At 44.1% G+C, this 14,433-nt stretch overlaps 1 protein-coding gene across 6 annotated transcripts in view; it reads right to left on the reverse strand.

Moving 5' to 3' along the window:
* Positions 1-14,433, reverse strand: part of lef1 (lymphoid enhancer-binding factor 1) — a 164,222-nt gene that overhangs the window by 53,701 nt on the left and 96,088 nt on the right. For 3 of the 6 annotated variants that reach the window (XM_087979973.1, XM_043674327.2, XM_043674329.2), the window contains exons 6-9: positions 8,447-8,569; positions 7,925-8,087; positions 4,530-4,637; positions 600-651 (exon numbers count right to left, since the gene is read on the reverse strand). In XM_087979973.1, the coding sequence (XP_087836099.1) occupies positions 600-651; positions 4,530-4,637; positions 7,925-8,087; positions 8,447-8,569 (446 nt within the window). The remainder of the gene's footprint in view (positions 1-599; positions 652-4,529; positions 4,638-7,924; positions 8,088-8,446; positions 8,570-14,433) is intronic. The other 3 variants (XM_087979974.1, XM_043674328.2, XM_043674330.2) reach the window with 1 other exon arrangement.

A 14,433-nucleotide genomic window follows, 5' to 3' on the forward strand; every position in this document is an offset into this window, starting at 1 on the left:
AGCAGGGAAACTCACACAGAACAAAATCCCCACATGTCATCACTATCCCAACCCCAATGACCTCTGACATCAAAACTCCCTCAAAAACAGGCAGTGTTACTCAACTGAGTCTGTTCAGGAGACAGACATGCTCCAGAGGTGAAAGGTCAAGGGTGATGCATGGTATGATTGAAGTCATGAGACCCAGAGGACGAACACAGCACATGAAACTGCCCAATAAGATCTGTGTGGGAGGCATCTCACTGCTGCAGCTCAGGAAGATACTGAAATGGATGGACACTCCATTCTAAGGTTCTCCATCAAAGAGAAGCAGTCAGAGATATGCTTTGTTAAGAGTTGCACATGAACCCGCTACAGTCTCAAAAATTGCTCTGTCTGATTTCAGAATGCAAAGTGCAGTCGGGAAGGGGCTAAGAGAGGGGTCTAACAGTTGTTTCAGAAAACCCATTCCCACTGTCAAACAACTGGATAGAAAGGAGATCAATTCAACGCAGCAGGATTGCAATGAATGACAGTCTTGTTACTGAGCTCTCATAGAAGTACAAAGTTTTGTTGAAATAAGTTACAATATCTTGTAATAATATCATTTTAATTCTTACCTGAGGTGGTTTCCTGCATCTTTTCACGTTTCCTCTTCTTCTTCTTTCCCTTCAACATTTGAAACAAATTCAAGATATTTTATAGATCAGTTATGTATACAAACGGAACAACAATTGTATGCAATCCCACAAAATAAAAACAGTGGGGGTGACACCTGTTTTGGCAGGCAGTACAAAATGGCCAAGCGTTCCATTCTGATTATCATTAACATTCACAATTCATTATCACCAACTTTGTGCTACTGCCAAATGCCAATTTTTATCAATAATGTCATTATAAATACTGTTTCAATCACATAGATACAAGATATGCACAACACAAGATATACAATGCACAAGGTACGTAATGGGAACTTTGTTCCTCATTGGCAGAGTCCAGGTACGCAGTGTAGGGAAATGGAAAAAAAAAGATGTGCACTAACACAGTGATTTTAGCAACCATTGTTTGTTTCAAAGTGCTTCACAGTCAATGAAGCACTTCACAGGATGGGCACAGCACAGAAAGAGGAGACAGTGAGGTCTGCAGATGCTGGCAATCAGAGTTGAGAGTGTGTTGCTCAAAAGGCACAGCAGGACAGGCAGCATCAGAGGAGCAGGAAAATCGACGTTTCGGGCTGAAGCCCTCCATTCCTGATATAGGGTTCCGGCCCGAAACGTTGATTTTCCTGCTCCTCTGATGCTGCCTGACCTGTTGTGCTTTTCCAGCAACACACTCTCAACAGCACCGAAAGCCATTGTAGGCTGTGCTGACTTGCTGAAGGAACAATTTACCTCCTGCCTCACCCTCAAGCTTCTCTCAGTGGCCTTCCCCATTCTCCCTTTTTAGATAATAATCTGATTCTTTCTTGAATGGCTCAATGGAATCTGCCTCCCCATCAATATTATACTGCCCTTCAGATTGCTGTCTGAAGAATTGTCCTAATTTTTCCATTGGTTCTTTCATCTTAAATCTGTGCTCTCGTGTTCTCAATCTTTCCACCAACGTGAACATACCTTTCCCTCTCTACTCCACCCAGACTCCTTCTGATTTTGAGAACTACTACTAGCAATTCTCCTCCTCCAAGGCAAACAACCTAAATTTCACATCACGGAAGTTCCTTAACCTCGAAACCGTTATTGTGAACCTTTTCTGCACTCTCTCTGATGCTTTCACATCTTTCCGAAAAGCATTCTTGCCCTGAGCTCCCTGCAATACGCCAGTTGACGCGGAACCAGTGCTCCATACAAGTTTAATATTACGTTTGCACTGGATGACTCTCATCAATCAAGACAAAGCAAAAAAAGAAGCTCAGGAGAAATTGGATGAAGACAAGTGAAAGTTCAATTATTGTCAGTTCACTTACATATGTAGAAATTGCAAATGCAAATTAACTTTGGTTGACGTGTCTTGTCACTGAAAAACAGAACCAATTAAAGCAAGCCTCAGTCTAAAACAGTGTGACAAGTGTCTACTGTGCTTTGTGACAAGACTCATATTACAGTGTGGGTACTGTAACAAATGACATGGAGACATAGGGAGCCAAGGTCCAATAGCTTTCTAACAGAGCATCTATTCACAACTTCACAATAAGATAGTGGGTGTGACTCAATCTGGGAAAAGGATGAAATGTCCTTGGAACTCTACCTGTTTAAAATGCTAACCTCCCCTTTAGAATGCTTCTGCCTGAAATTTAATACTGGATTTTTTTTAACGTGGCTTTGACCTTCTGCAAGGACATAATCAAATGGCTTTATTTTGATTTGATTTCAAACATTGCTTTATGCCCAGGGTTTAATTCTGCGCAATGTGGTTTTGTGACATCTGCCTGAGTTAAACTGGAGTCAAAATCCAACTTGTGACAGATTGGCAGGACGTAGAGCAATCTGGATAGAAATGAACAGGGGCTTCAGCTTCCACTATAACGATTCTCGGTGCTCCAAAACCCCTCAGTTAGATGGAGGTGGGAGTAGTTGAACCCCAGCAAGGATTCACGACCAACCCCCAATTGGTTAGTCTCAGTTGGACAGCTCGTAGAATGTCTGTAACCAGCCTCACGGCCCATGGCTTACTGAGGGGAGGGATGGATTCATAGAGTCATAGTCTTAGAGATGTACAGCACAGAAACAGACCCTTCGATCCAACTCGTCCATGACAACTAGATATCCTACCTAATCTCGTCCCATATGCCAGGATCCGGCCCAAATCCCTCTAAACCCTTCCTATTCATTTACCCATCCAGATGCTTTTTAAATATTGCCGTCTCCACCACTTCCTCTGGCAGCTCATTCCATACACACACCACCCTCTGCATGAAAATGTTGCCCCTTAGGTCTCTTTTATACCTTTCCCCTCTCACCCTAAACCTATGCCCTCTAGTTCTGGACTCCCCCACTCCAGGGAAAAGACTTTGTCTATTTATCCTATCCATACCCCTCATGATGTTATAAACCTCTATAAGGTCACCCCTCAGCCTGCGAAGCTCCAGGGAAAACAGACCCAACCTATTCAGCCTCTCCCTAAGGCTCAAACTGTCTAACCCTGTCATCATCCTTATAAATCTTTTCTGAACCCTTTCAAGTTTCACAACAACCCTCTCATAGGAAGGAGACCAGAGCTGTATGCAATATTCCAAAAGTAGCTAACCAATATCTTGTACAGCCACAACATAACCTCCCAATTCCTATACTCAATGCTCTGACCAATAAAGGAAAGCATATCAAATGCCCTCTTCGCTAACTTTGGTGATTGTATGTGCCAATATTGGGGGGTCTTTTACTTTCACCTTGTGATTGAACAACTTGCAAAAATGTAACTGCCAAAATCTTTGTAAATAATTAGTCCCGTAGCCAAGGCAAGTGAATCTTGTGTGATGTCATTAAAAATGGTCAAATTCCTCAGGAAAGAAAGATAAGGAGAAAAGTGATAGAGCAAAGGGAAGGATTTGCTCCACCTTTGTCAGTTTAAAAGACAGTGAAAGAATTGGCGCAATCTCCATCACCATCACCTGAAACCAGCAAGGATGGCTATTCCACCTGGAACCGAACCCAATAGATTTTCTTCCCTAACAAACACAGCGATTGCTGGAAGAACTCAGCATCCGTGGAGAGAGAACAACAGAGTTAATTTTTTCGAGCCCAGTATAACTCTTCCTCAGAAGAACCATCATCCCAGACACGAAATGTAACTCAGTTTCTCTCCCCCACAGATGCTGCCAGACCTGCTGAGTTGTTCCCGCATTCTCTCTATTGGCTTCAGCATTGCCAATACTCGCCCTTTATTTGGGATTTTCATCCCTGCTGATCGATAATGGACCAGCGTGCCAGCTGAATGTTGAGGAATCAGCCACTCCCTGATATCTGGCGAGGCGTTTGCTGTTGATTTGCAAACACGTGTCAATCCCACTGACTGTGCTGACAGCAAGCGCATGGGGAAATTACACCCAGTTCTCGTCCTTCATAGGTTTGCAGCCACTAATCCACTGGGCACAATGTTCCTTGAGCAAGACTTGTCCTTCAGCACTGACACAGATGCCAACTGGAGAGGCTGGAAACAATTTCCTTTGAGTAGTCACTCCGAGACTTTGCAAAGTAACACAAGCACCGGCTGCAAATGATTCACAGCTGCAGAGTCACATCATAAAATATTGACAAATGAGCTGAATAAGTCATAAAGAAGATTAAAAACAAACTTAAAAGCCACATGGGACTCGGAGTTGTGTGAACCTCACACTTATAGTCCAGTGATGTCACCTATTGGCTTAGGCTTAATGAGCTTGAACAGGAGAGAGTGCTTTATAAAGGCATAACTGATGCTCATAAAGATAACACTCTCTGCACCCGCGAAGCTGAGTTATTTCAAGCTGGAAGTTTGTTGCTATGCGGACTGCGAACTCCCTCATAGAGGGATGAAAGGCCTCTGGAAGTGCCCAGATAGAAACACTAGAAACTTACATAGTTATCTCGTGCAGACCAGCCGGGGTAGAGCTGCATGTGGAGTTGCCGCTCCTTGCGTGCCAGTTCATAGTACTTCGCTTGCTCTTCGCGAGACAAAGCGTGCCACTGTAACAAGAAGAGGTAGGAGGAGATTACTCAAACATTCACAGGTTAATGGGGAGGGGGACTGGAGTCCGATCCTACTGTAGGATGATCCAGGCTCGAGGGACCGAATGGCCTACTCCTGTCACAGTTCACTGCAAAGGAATCATTTCGTTGGCGGAAAGGAATCGATACAATTGCAGGCCCGTAGCCTAGCAACACATCACGAGGCACCCTGCTCATACATAAGGCGGAGTGTAAACTTGACCTTGCTCAATACTCTAGGAGAAAGTGAGGACTGCAGATGCTGGAGATCAGAGCCAAAGAGTGTGGTGCTGGAAAAGCACAGCCGGTCAGGCAGCATCCGAGGAGTGGGACAGCCAACGTTTTGGGCATAAGCTCTACGTTAGGAATGAGGCATCAATCCCGATGAAGGGCTTATGTTCGAAATGTCGATTCTCCTGCTCCTCGGGTGCTGCCTGACCAGCTGTGCTTTTCCAGCACTACACACTGACTCTTGCTCAATATTCTGTCTACACTGCCCCCTCACCTGCAAATGAACCCAATTTCTGTTTCTGTTGAGAGAAAATGGGAACGGAATATGAATCACCATACAGTCATAGATATGTACAGCATGGAAACAGACCCTTCACTCCGACTCCATGGTACCCTAAATTAATCTAGTCCCATTTGCCTGCATTTGGCCCATATCCCTCTAAACCTTTCCTATTCATACACCCATCCAGATGCCTTTTAAATGTTGTAATTGTACCAGCCTCCACTATCTCCTCTGGCAGCCTATTCCATACATGAGACTGTATCCACAACCTATACACTTTCTAACAAGTGTCTCCAATTCCTGTTCCTACCCACTGACCGACAAATCAAAATATCACAGCAAACACTTGTGGACACTAGTGTCGATTGAAAGATTATTTTACTGGAAACTGTCTCCTTTCTTTATTCTGAAGATGCCACAAATGGGAAGAAACACCTGACAGCCAATCAGGTAATCCAGTTGAGTCAGGAAGACAATGCACTCCTAAAATGGACGTTTTTGTTGACCAATGGCAGGAACTGGAGATCTGCTGGAAATAAATCATTGAAACTGAATTGCCGACTTGATGTTCCCCCGTGTCACTGCGGCATGTACTGTTAGCTCCTCAGACAACAGTTCCTTTGATTCATTTTCAATTCTCTCTGCCTCTGCATTCATCCCTTTTATAATAAAGGAGGCTGTCGCTCATACATACCCTTCAGATACAGCCTGCAGTGAAAACTTGTCAAACCTAAAAAGGGGGGTCATGAGAGGCACTTTTTCTCGTTATGTATCAAATGACAGAACAAAGAAGGACAGCCAGAGGCAATGGTAACTGTAGGGGCAGATATCTCTTAAAACTGACACTAGTGACTTGTGTGAGGAATGAAAGACAGGGATTATTCTCGTGGGAATGTCAATGGGTGAGCACAGGAACTTTTGATGACCTATGGCCAATTTCCTGTGGTTTACCTTTACACCATCAATGTTGGCTTCCCTAACAGAGTAGCGAGCACAATTCTGACTCGCTGGAAATATGCCCAGCACTGATATGGTTTAGAGAGCGAAAGAGAGACAGTGATGAAGGCTGTTGCCGACATGATGCATATTTTCCAGGAGTCTTCAGGAATTAAAGTCAGCCGTATGTCACTCAGAAGAGACATCCCAGAATCATTAAAGAAGATCGAGTGTTTTGTTTTATTCATTCACGGGACAAGGCACCGCTGGCTAGTCCAGTGTTTGTTGTCCGCCCCTAATTGCCCAGAGGGCAGTTCAGAGTCAACCACCTTGCTGTGGGTCTGGAGTCACATGTAGGCCAGACTAGGTAAGGATGGCAGTTTCCTTCCCTCAAGAACATTAGTGAACCAGATGGGGTTTTCTGACACTGGATAATGGATTCATGGTCATCATTACACTCTTAAATCCAGATTTAAAAAAAAATTGAATTAAAATTCTATCATCTACTGTGGCAGGATTTGAACCCAGATCCCCTAGAATATTACCTGGGTCTGTAGGTTAACAGCCCATTGACAATACAACTAGGCGGACACTTCCCCCTCCGCTTATTTTGTATTATTTTATTTGAACACCTTTGGTTGCCAATTTTGAAGTACTGGTGGTGTGGATAAAAGCTGTTTGACTGGGCGAGGCAGGTGTGGAGCAAGGCAGCAGGGTTGGTGGTTATGGACTGAAACCCCCAGGAACACAACTGGGGCAAACGTGAGGGAGAGAAAATATATATTAAAAATGAATTACACTAGAATATGGAGCCACTCCCAATAAACTGTGAACACGCAATGGTGGTGTAGTCGTAACATCACTGAACTATAATCTAATGGATCCAACTAATATACTGGGGTCATTGTTTCCAAACCTTCATTGGTTACTGGTGGAGTCTGAATTCAACTGGAATAAAAAGTGAGTCTCAGTAAAGGTGGCAATGACAGCTATCATCAATTATTGGATTAGATTAGATTCCCTACAGTGTGAAAACAGGCCCTTCGGCCCAACAAGTCCACACCGACCCTCCGAAGAGTAACCCGCCCAGACCCATTACCCTCTGACTAATGCACCTAATACTAGAGGCAATTTAGCATGGCCAATTCACCTGGCCTGCACATCTTTGGACTGTGGGAGGAAACACATGCAGACACAGGGAGAATCTGCAAACTCCACACAGACAGTCACCCAAAGCTGGGATCGAACCTGGGACCCTGGCACTATGAGGCAGCAGTGTGAACCACTGAGCCACCATGCTGCCCCAGTCAGTTGTGGGCTTGTAGTGGAATGGTAACGCGTCTGACTCCAGATCAGAAGGTTGCATGTTCAAATCACATCAGGCTCATGGCGTTTGACAAAAGATCAGCCCCAGGGTCTTACATGAGGTAACAGAGGACGGGTTATTGGGAAGGAAAACTGACATCTTTACATGGTCTGGTGTACTTGCGATTCCAGACCTCAGCAATGTGGTTAATACTTAACTGCTCTCTGAAATGGCCTAGCAAGCCATTCAGTTCAGGGGCAATTAGGGATGGTCAACCAATACTTGCCAGCACTGCTATGTGTTCTTATCTTTGCACTCAAGCAGGAAGATGAACGGCTGCAGATCAGAAAAGGAGAGTGAAATGGATGTATCTATGGAAAACACGCCCTGCCCAGCTCACTTAGCATTTAACAGCCAGCACTGTGTGGCCACAAATCTAATAAATATCCAACTCCAGGTCACAAAACACAGGAGATGCTGCGCTTGATTATCGCTCTATTGGCTACTCACCCTCCTGCCGAGGATTTGATTGATAGCTGCACTCTCTTTCAATGTGCACTCTGCCACCACATTTGCTCTCATCTCCTTCATGTACAACATAAAGGCGTTGAGAGGCTTCTTGATGTGAGGTTTTTTGGCCTCTTGTTCCTTCCTTGTTTCGTGGTGAGGTTTTCTGTAGACAAAAACGAGAAGGTACATCTAACCAATTTCAATCAGTCCCATGGTTCAAGCAATAATTAAAGCACAGAATAACACTCTCTCTGTAATCTGACACCTCCTCCCCCACCCCTCCTCATCAAGAAAGGAGAGTCAGAATTTAGACATCTTCCTAACATGATATGCAGCATTGGAACAAAAGAGGCCATTCAGCCCCTCAAGCTTCTTCCAACATCCAATTAGACATTGACTTATTCCTAGCTCAACTCCATGTACCTGCCTAAAAAAACAACTGCTAAACCGAGTGTTAAAATTTTGAACAACCAGTGCTTTTCCCAAGAAATTCCCCAGCAATTCTTCAACTTGACAACCTACATGTCCATGTGCTCAATCTCGTTGTGAATGGGTTCTTGCTTGATTTGGTGGTTCACAATGGCTGGGTGTGGAATACCAGTGGTAGGAGGATTCGGGTTCCCATGGACCATTGGATGAGAGAACCTGGGGAGTGGAGATACAGGAGAAGAAATTAAATTGGAAAAAAGCACCAAACTCACTAAAATCACATTACACTGTGGTCATATGGCATATAGAGCTTCATTGCGACAGTCTTACAGACCAGAGGGCTGCTCTCCCATTAGAGAGAGATGACTGCTGGTGGTTTAACCTGAGGGTCACTATCTCAGGCAAGGGCAGAGGTAGAGAAAGGGAGCCCTTCATGGTAACCTCAGCTGCTCTTGGCAATTAAACTTATCCTGCAAGCATCATTGTATTTCAAACCAGCCACTGAGTTAATCAGCCACCTGGCTGTGTACAGAACACCCTTGGTTATCCAAACATCAATTATCCAAATTTCAGATTATCCGAACAAGATCTCAAGGTCCCGTAAAAACGTTATACGAACAATCAGTTATCCAAACAAAATACACCCCGCCCACCCGGATAATCAAGGTTATTCTGCATAAATATGGACCAGTGTTTCAAAAGCACTTTCAAACAATATTGGACAGAATACTGAATCCAAACAATGAATTGTTAATGCTGTTTTTAATCATATAGCTGCCTTTAATTGGAAAATAGTCAAAAAAAGAAATTATTTTGCAATGCTGAAACAGAGTCAATCCTTATCTAGTTAAAACTTTGGGACATAGGGTGTGTCTCAGCTGATTTGCAACATACAACTCTGCAGAAAGCCAATGTTTCTTGACAATAATCTGAGCTGCTCCTGGCACGGCCGATGAGAGAGAGGTGCTGGCCGAGGCAATTACAATCTGAACGGTGCTCCTTATCCGTGCCACTGTGCCTGGTACCAACCAGGTAGCAGCTGCTGAGTGTCAGGTTAGTTCCAATGCCAGACCAGGACCAGGGAAGAGCTGGGTCTGGAAAGATCTTTGGGATCAAGGAGAGCATGCTTTCCATATATCAATGCTTTGAAACCTGTGACTGAAGGTGCATTATTAATGCGGGAGTCTCATCAAAGGAGGAACTACTGCAGTCCGGAATACAGCAACAAACCCAGAAGGAGCTGTGTGCTCTGGGCTAGGGAGCTGGATCATGTGAACCGAAAGAATGTGGCTGAAGCTCAAGTTTCATTTGGGTACAAAGATCCTTAAAACAGCCGTGCTTTATTGGGAAGACCAGCTGGGTTAATTAGCCAGTGGGATCATACTTGAAAGGGAAACAATTATCATTGTGTACTAAAATATACTTAATGGGCATTGCCCCTTGCCAAACATTAATAAGGGGAAAATTCCAGAAAAGACTAACAGATCCTATACTTAACTCTTTGCTGTCTGACAGGCACTTGGGCTGATTGCTTTAAAATGTTCCTGCACCTGCACCCTGGTACAAAACACCTTTGCCTCTATCAAAGGATGGTCACCAGGTTTCAGGAACGTTTAAACTTTTGCTGACAGTCAAATTAGATGAAAGCTCAGCAGCCATGATCTATGTGAGGAACCAAGATCCCAGGTTGCAAACTTTAACATTACAGTCGAGAATTACCCTTTGCGTAATATTTCATTTTTAAAACTACAGAGGGACCGTCTTGAAAATAAAGCTCTAGTTATCTAAATGTAACTTTAGTTGCATGGGGGAAGTTAAAGAAAGACTGAGGGGAAGGAAGTAGTGATTTCTGCTCCTTTTAGAACATAGAACATTACAGTGCAGTACAGACCCTTTGGCCCTCGATGTTGCGCTGCCCTTCATACTAATCTAAAGCCCATCCCACCTACACTATTCCATGTACATCCATATGCCTGTCCAATGACCACTGAAATGCACATAAACTTGGCGAATCTACTACCATTGCAGGCAAAGTATTACATACCCTTACTACTCTCTGAGTAAAGAAACTACCTCTGCCATCTGTCTTATACCTATCTCCCCTCACTTTAAAGTTGTGTCCCCTCGTGTTTGCCGTCCCCATTCTTGGAAAAAGGCTCTCCCTGTCCACCCTATCTAACCCTCTGATTATCTTGTATGTTTCTATTAAGTCACCTCTCAACCTTCTTCTCTCTAACGAAACAGCCTCAAGGCCCTCAGCCTTTCCTCATAAGACATTCCTTCCATACCAGGCAACATCCTAGTAAATCTCCTCTGCACCCTTTCCAAAGTTTCCACATCCTTCTTATAATGCAGTGACCAGAACTGTACACAATACTCCAAGTGTGGCCGTACTAAGGCTTGTACAGCTTCAGCATAACCTCCTGGTTCTAGAACTCAATCCCTCTATTAATAAAGGCCAAAACACTGTATGCCTTCTTAACAACCCTGTCAATCTGGTGGCAACTTTCAGGGACCTGTGTACATGGACACCGAGATCTCTCTGCTCATCTGCACACCCAAGACTCAACAATTTAAAGAGCATTTGAATTTAAACAGACACGTCTCCAAAGCTTATTGTCTTGCTCCCATCAGGACAAACGTTAGAATGTTAAATGTATTACAAGCTGTAATACATTGCTGCCAATTTCAATTCTGAGAGGTCTACCCTGGGATGGCACAATATCTAAAACATCAGAATAACAGATTAAGGCCAGCCCTTCCATAGTGCAACTATGCATTGGCGATAGGAGCATATACTTCATTAACAGGACACTGCCATCAGTGCAAAGAGACATTCTGCCTACCACATAACTGAGCGACATTCTGTGACTGATCAAACAGCTTATCCTTCTGGCTGGTTGTAACAGAACATTAATGCCTGCATTTGAAAAACCCAAAACAAATCTACTATAAAATGTTGAGTGTCTAATTGCTGAACAATTCTGAGCGTGCTAATAGCTACACTAAGAATCAACCCAAAGTAGTCAATTGAGTACACTCATTGCTCATCTCCCCTCCCTTCACACAGAGGGACATATTCTCTGCAAATAGAGTGTTAAAGTCTTGCACCTTTTTTGAATTCCAGCAAGATCTGGGAGCCAATAATTCCCTGCTGTTTATAGACATGCTTACAAATGTATGAATTAGGCGCAGGAGTAGACTATTCATCCTCTTGGGACTGCTCCACCATTTAATATGATCACGGCTGACCTGACTGCAGCCTTATCCCCACATTCCCCTCTGTCTCGGATAACTTCCCTCGTTAGTCAACAACCTATCTACCTCAGCCTTAAAACATATACACTCTATAGCTCTACAATAATGCCTTGGGGTACTCAATTGGCTCGTCAATTAATCCGCACGCTGTCTCGTAGAGCATGAATTGTAGTGAGCAGTTGAAAGTTGGTTTTCTTGCAATTGTCCTGATGAGTGCAAGACAGAAAGCTTCAGCAAGTTTTGAGTTCTGTACTGCCAAGTGACAATTTAAAGGGTATGATGTTTGTTTCCTCTCAGAACTGTCAAACTGTGCAGAAAGGTGTGATTACCACAGGCTAAAAAAAACAGTCACAGCTACAAGGACTGAGTGCCAACTGTGGAAATAAGCAAGCGCCAGAAACACAGTGAAAGTGCGCTTCTCACAGTGAAAAACCAGGTGACACTTTCCACATAAGAAGCCCAGGAACTGTTGGATGCACACATGCAGCAGTTATTCGGGAATCACAACGTTCCCCATCCCAGAGTTGAGTGAATGTGCAGTTTGTCCCATATTGGTGAGGTTCACAATACCATGAGGAGCTCCAGCACTTCTGAACACAGGCTCCAATGATCCTTTTGTATCTTATTACCGCAGCAGAAGCTTGGATATGTTATGTTTGGAACAGATATTTCCCATAAATTGCTCCTCATCTAGTCACATGTCCATCAGGATCCCTGTTCTCAGTCAAGGTGGGGGCTGTGGTGAAAGGGGTTGGGGAAGGTGGGTTGCTGGCAGGGAGGATGAGGGGAGCTCCGAAGGAAGTGGGGAGCTGATCACCCATAGGGCTGGCGGAATGAGATTCAAACCCCCTCTTGAAGGCCTTTAGCAGACCGGCAGTGCAGGAAAGCAGATTGACTAGAAAGTGAGGGCAGGGTATCAGATACAAGGGAAAGTCACACTGTCTGACCCAAGGGGTGGGAGAACAAGAGTATGAAGGATCCTCATGTAGGCACACCACACTGGGTTGAGCGTTAGCAGGGTTGCCATCATATTATCTATCTGGGCCGATGGAGCATTGAATTGATCGTTTGGTCCCCACAGATTCTTCCCTTTTCTCTACATCTGACTGGGAAATGGATCAGTTCAATTTGAATACATTCATTTAAACAGTTCAACTTGCCTGCAATTTTATGCCACCTGCTAATTTCCTGTCTGTCAGAATACACAAATGTTTATATAACTCTTATTTTTGAGCAAAACTTTGAAGGTTGCATTTAGATATTGAGTCCAATTCCTCTACACTGGCTATGTTCATATTTGTTGCAATTTAAAACGTGAGAGATGAGCAATAGTAAAAGCTGTTTTGATCAATTAAAAGCTAAATAACATTGGTTTTGCTGTTCTCTGGTTAAAATGGATTAAACTGCAATAATTGTGCTTTCTATCAGATAAAACATTCTAATTAATTTTTTAAGTTAGATGCTCACAGCAATTGAAGTATCTAAACAGTTGAATGTGTGATAGTCCGTGTTTCCAACCCAGTTTCTGAAATGTATTTTTTTCTTCGAATCGCCTGGTTTATTTTTAAATTCTAATTTGCTAGGTTTTTTTTCCAGTTTCTGAAATGTACTTGTTTCACACAATGTTATCATAGAGTCATCATCGTAGAATCCCTACAGTGTGGAAACAGGCCCTTCGGCCCAACAAATCCACACCGACCTTCTGAAGAGTAACCCATCCAGACCCACGCCCCCTACCCTACCTTTACACCTGACTAATGCAGCTTACCTACACATCTCTGAGCACTATGGACAATTTAGCATGGCCAATTCACCTAACCTGCACATCTTTGGACTGTGAAAGGAAACCACAGGCTGAATTAGTTTGAATTATGGTGGCAATTAAGTAGCCAATTGCAACAGGATGCACACAACGTGGGTACCATACCATGCCACGTGCATCAACACACAGGCAGCTTGCTCTCTATCAATGTCACTCCGACAATCCACCTCCATTCCTGACTGCAGAGTTAAGATCGGGACTTTGTCTTGGGCTTCAGACTATCTCCACATGTCACCCTTCTCTTGTAGTGCATGGAGAAGCAGCATGACCCTGTCAAAACCTATGAAACTCTTGTTAGTCAGTCACTGTCTAGGCATGTCATTTTATCATGGGGAACTACTGAGTACTAACCATCCAAATGGCAAATTGCAGGGTGCAGAGGAAATTCACCAGGTAGTTGCCTGGGCTGGGGTTTTAGTTGTGAAGAGAGATTGCACAGACTGGGATTGTTTTCCTTAGGGAAGAGGAGATTGAAGGGGACATGACTGCGCTGTATAAAATTATAAGGGGCCGTTCCCATTTGGTGAGGGCATCAATGACCAGGGGGCATAGGTTTAAAGTTAGGGGCAGGAGGTTTAGAGGAGATGTAAGGAAAATCTTCTTCTCCCAGAGTGTGGTGGAACCCACTGCCTGTAAGAGTGATAGAGACAGAAACCCTCATACCATTTAAGAAGGATTTAGATGTACACTTGCATTGCCAAGGCACACAAGGCACACACAGGGATGAGGAGAAAGCGAGAACTGCAGATGCTGGAGAGTCAGAGTCGAAAATTGTGGCACTGGGAAAGCGCAACAGGTCAGGCAGCATCCGAGGAACAGGAGAGTTGACGTTTCAGCTATAAACCCTTCATCAGGAATGGGAGGCGGTGGGCTGTGAGATAAATAGGAGGGTGGGGATGGGGCTTGGAGGGGAAAGTAGCTGGGAAGGTGATAGGTGGGTGCAGGTTGTTTGGGACCGGGGGTAGGGGAGGGGTGTGGTGGCGGTAGTGGTGACACATGG

Source organism: Chiloscyllium plagiosum, unplaced genomic scaffold (assembly GCF_037043375.1).
Source record: "Chiloscyllium plagiosum isolate Xiang-an unplaced genomic scaffold, Cpla_swu_hap1 HiC_scaffold_36, whole genome shotgun sequence".
NCBI classification, from domain to species: Eukaryota; Metazoa; Chordata; class Chondrichthyes; order Orectolobiformes; family Hemiscylliidae; genus Chiloscyllium; species Chiloscyllium plagiosum.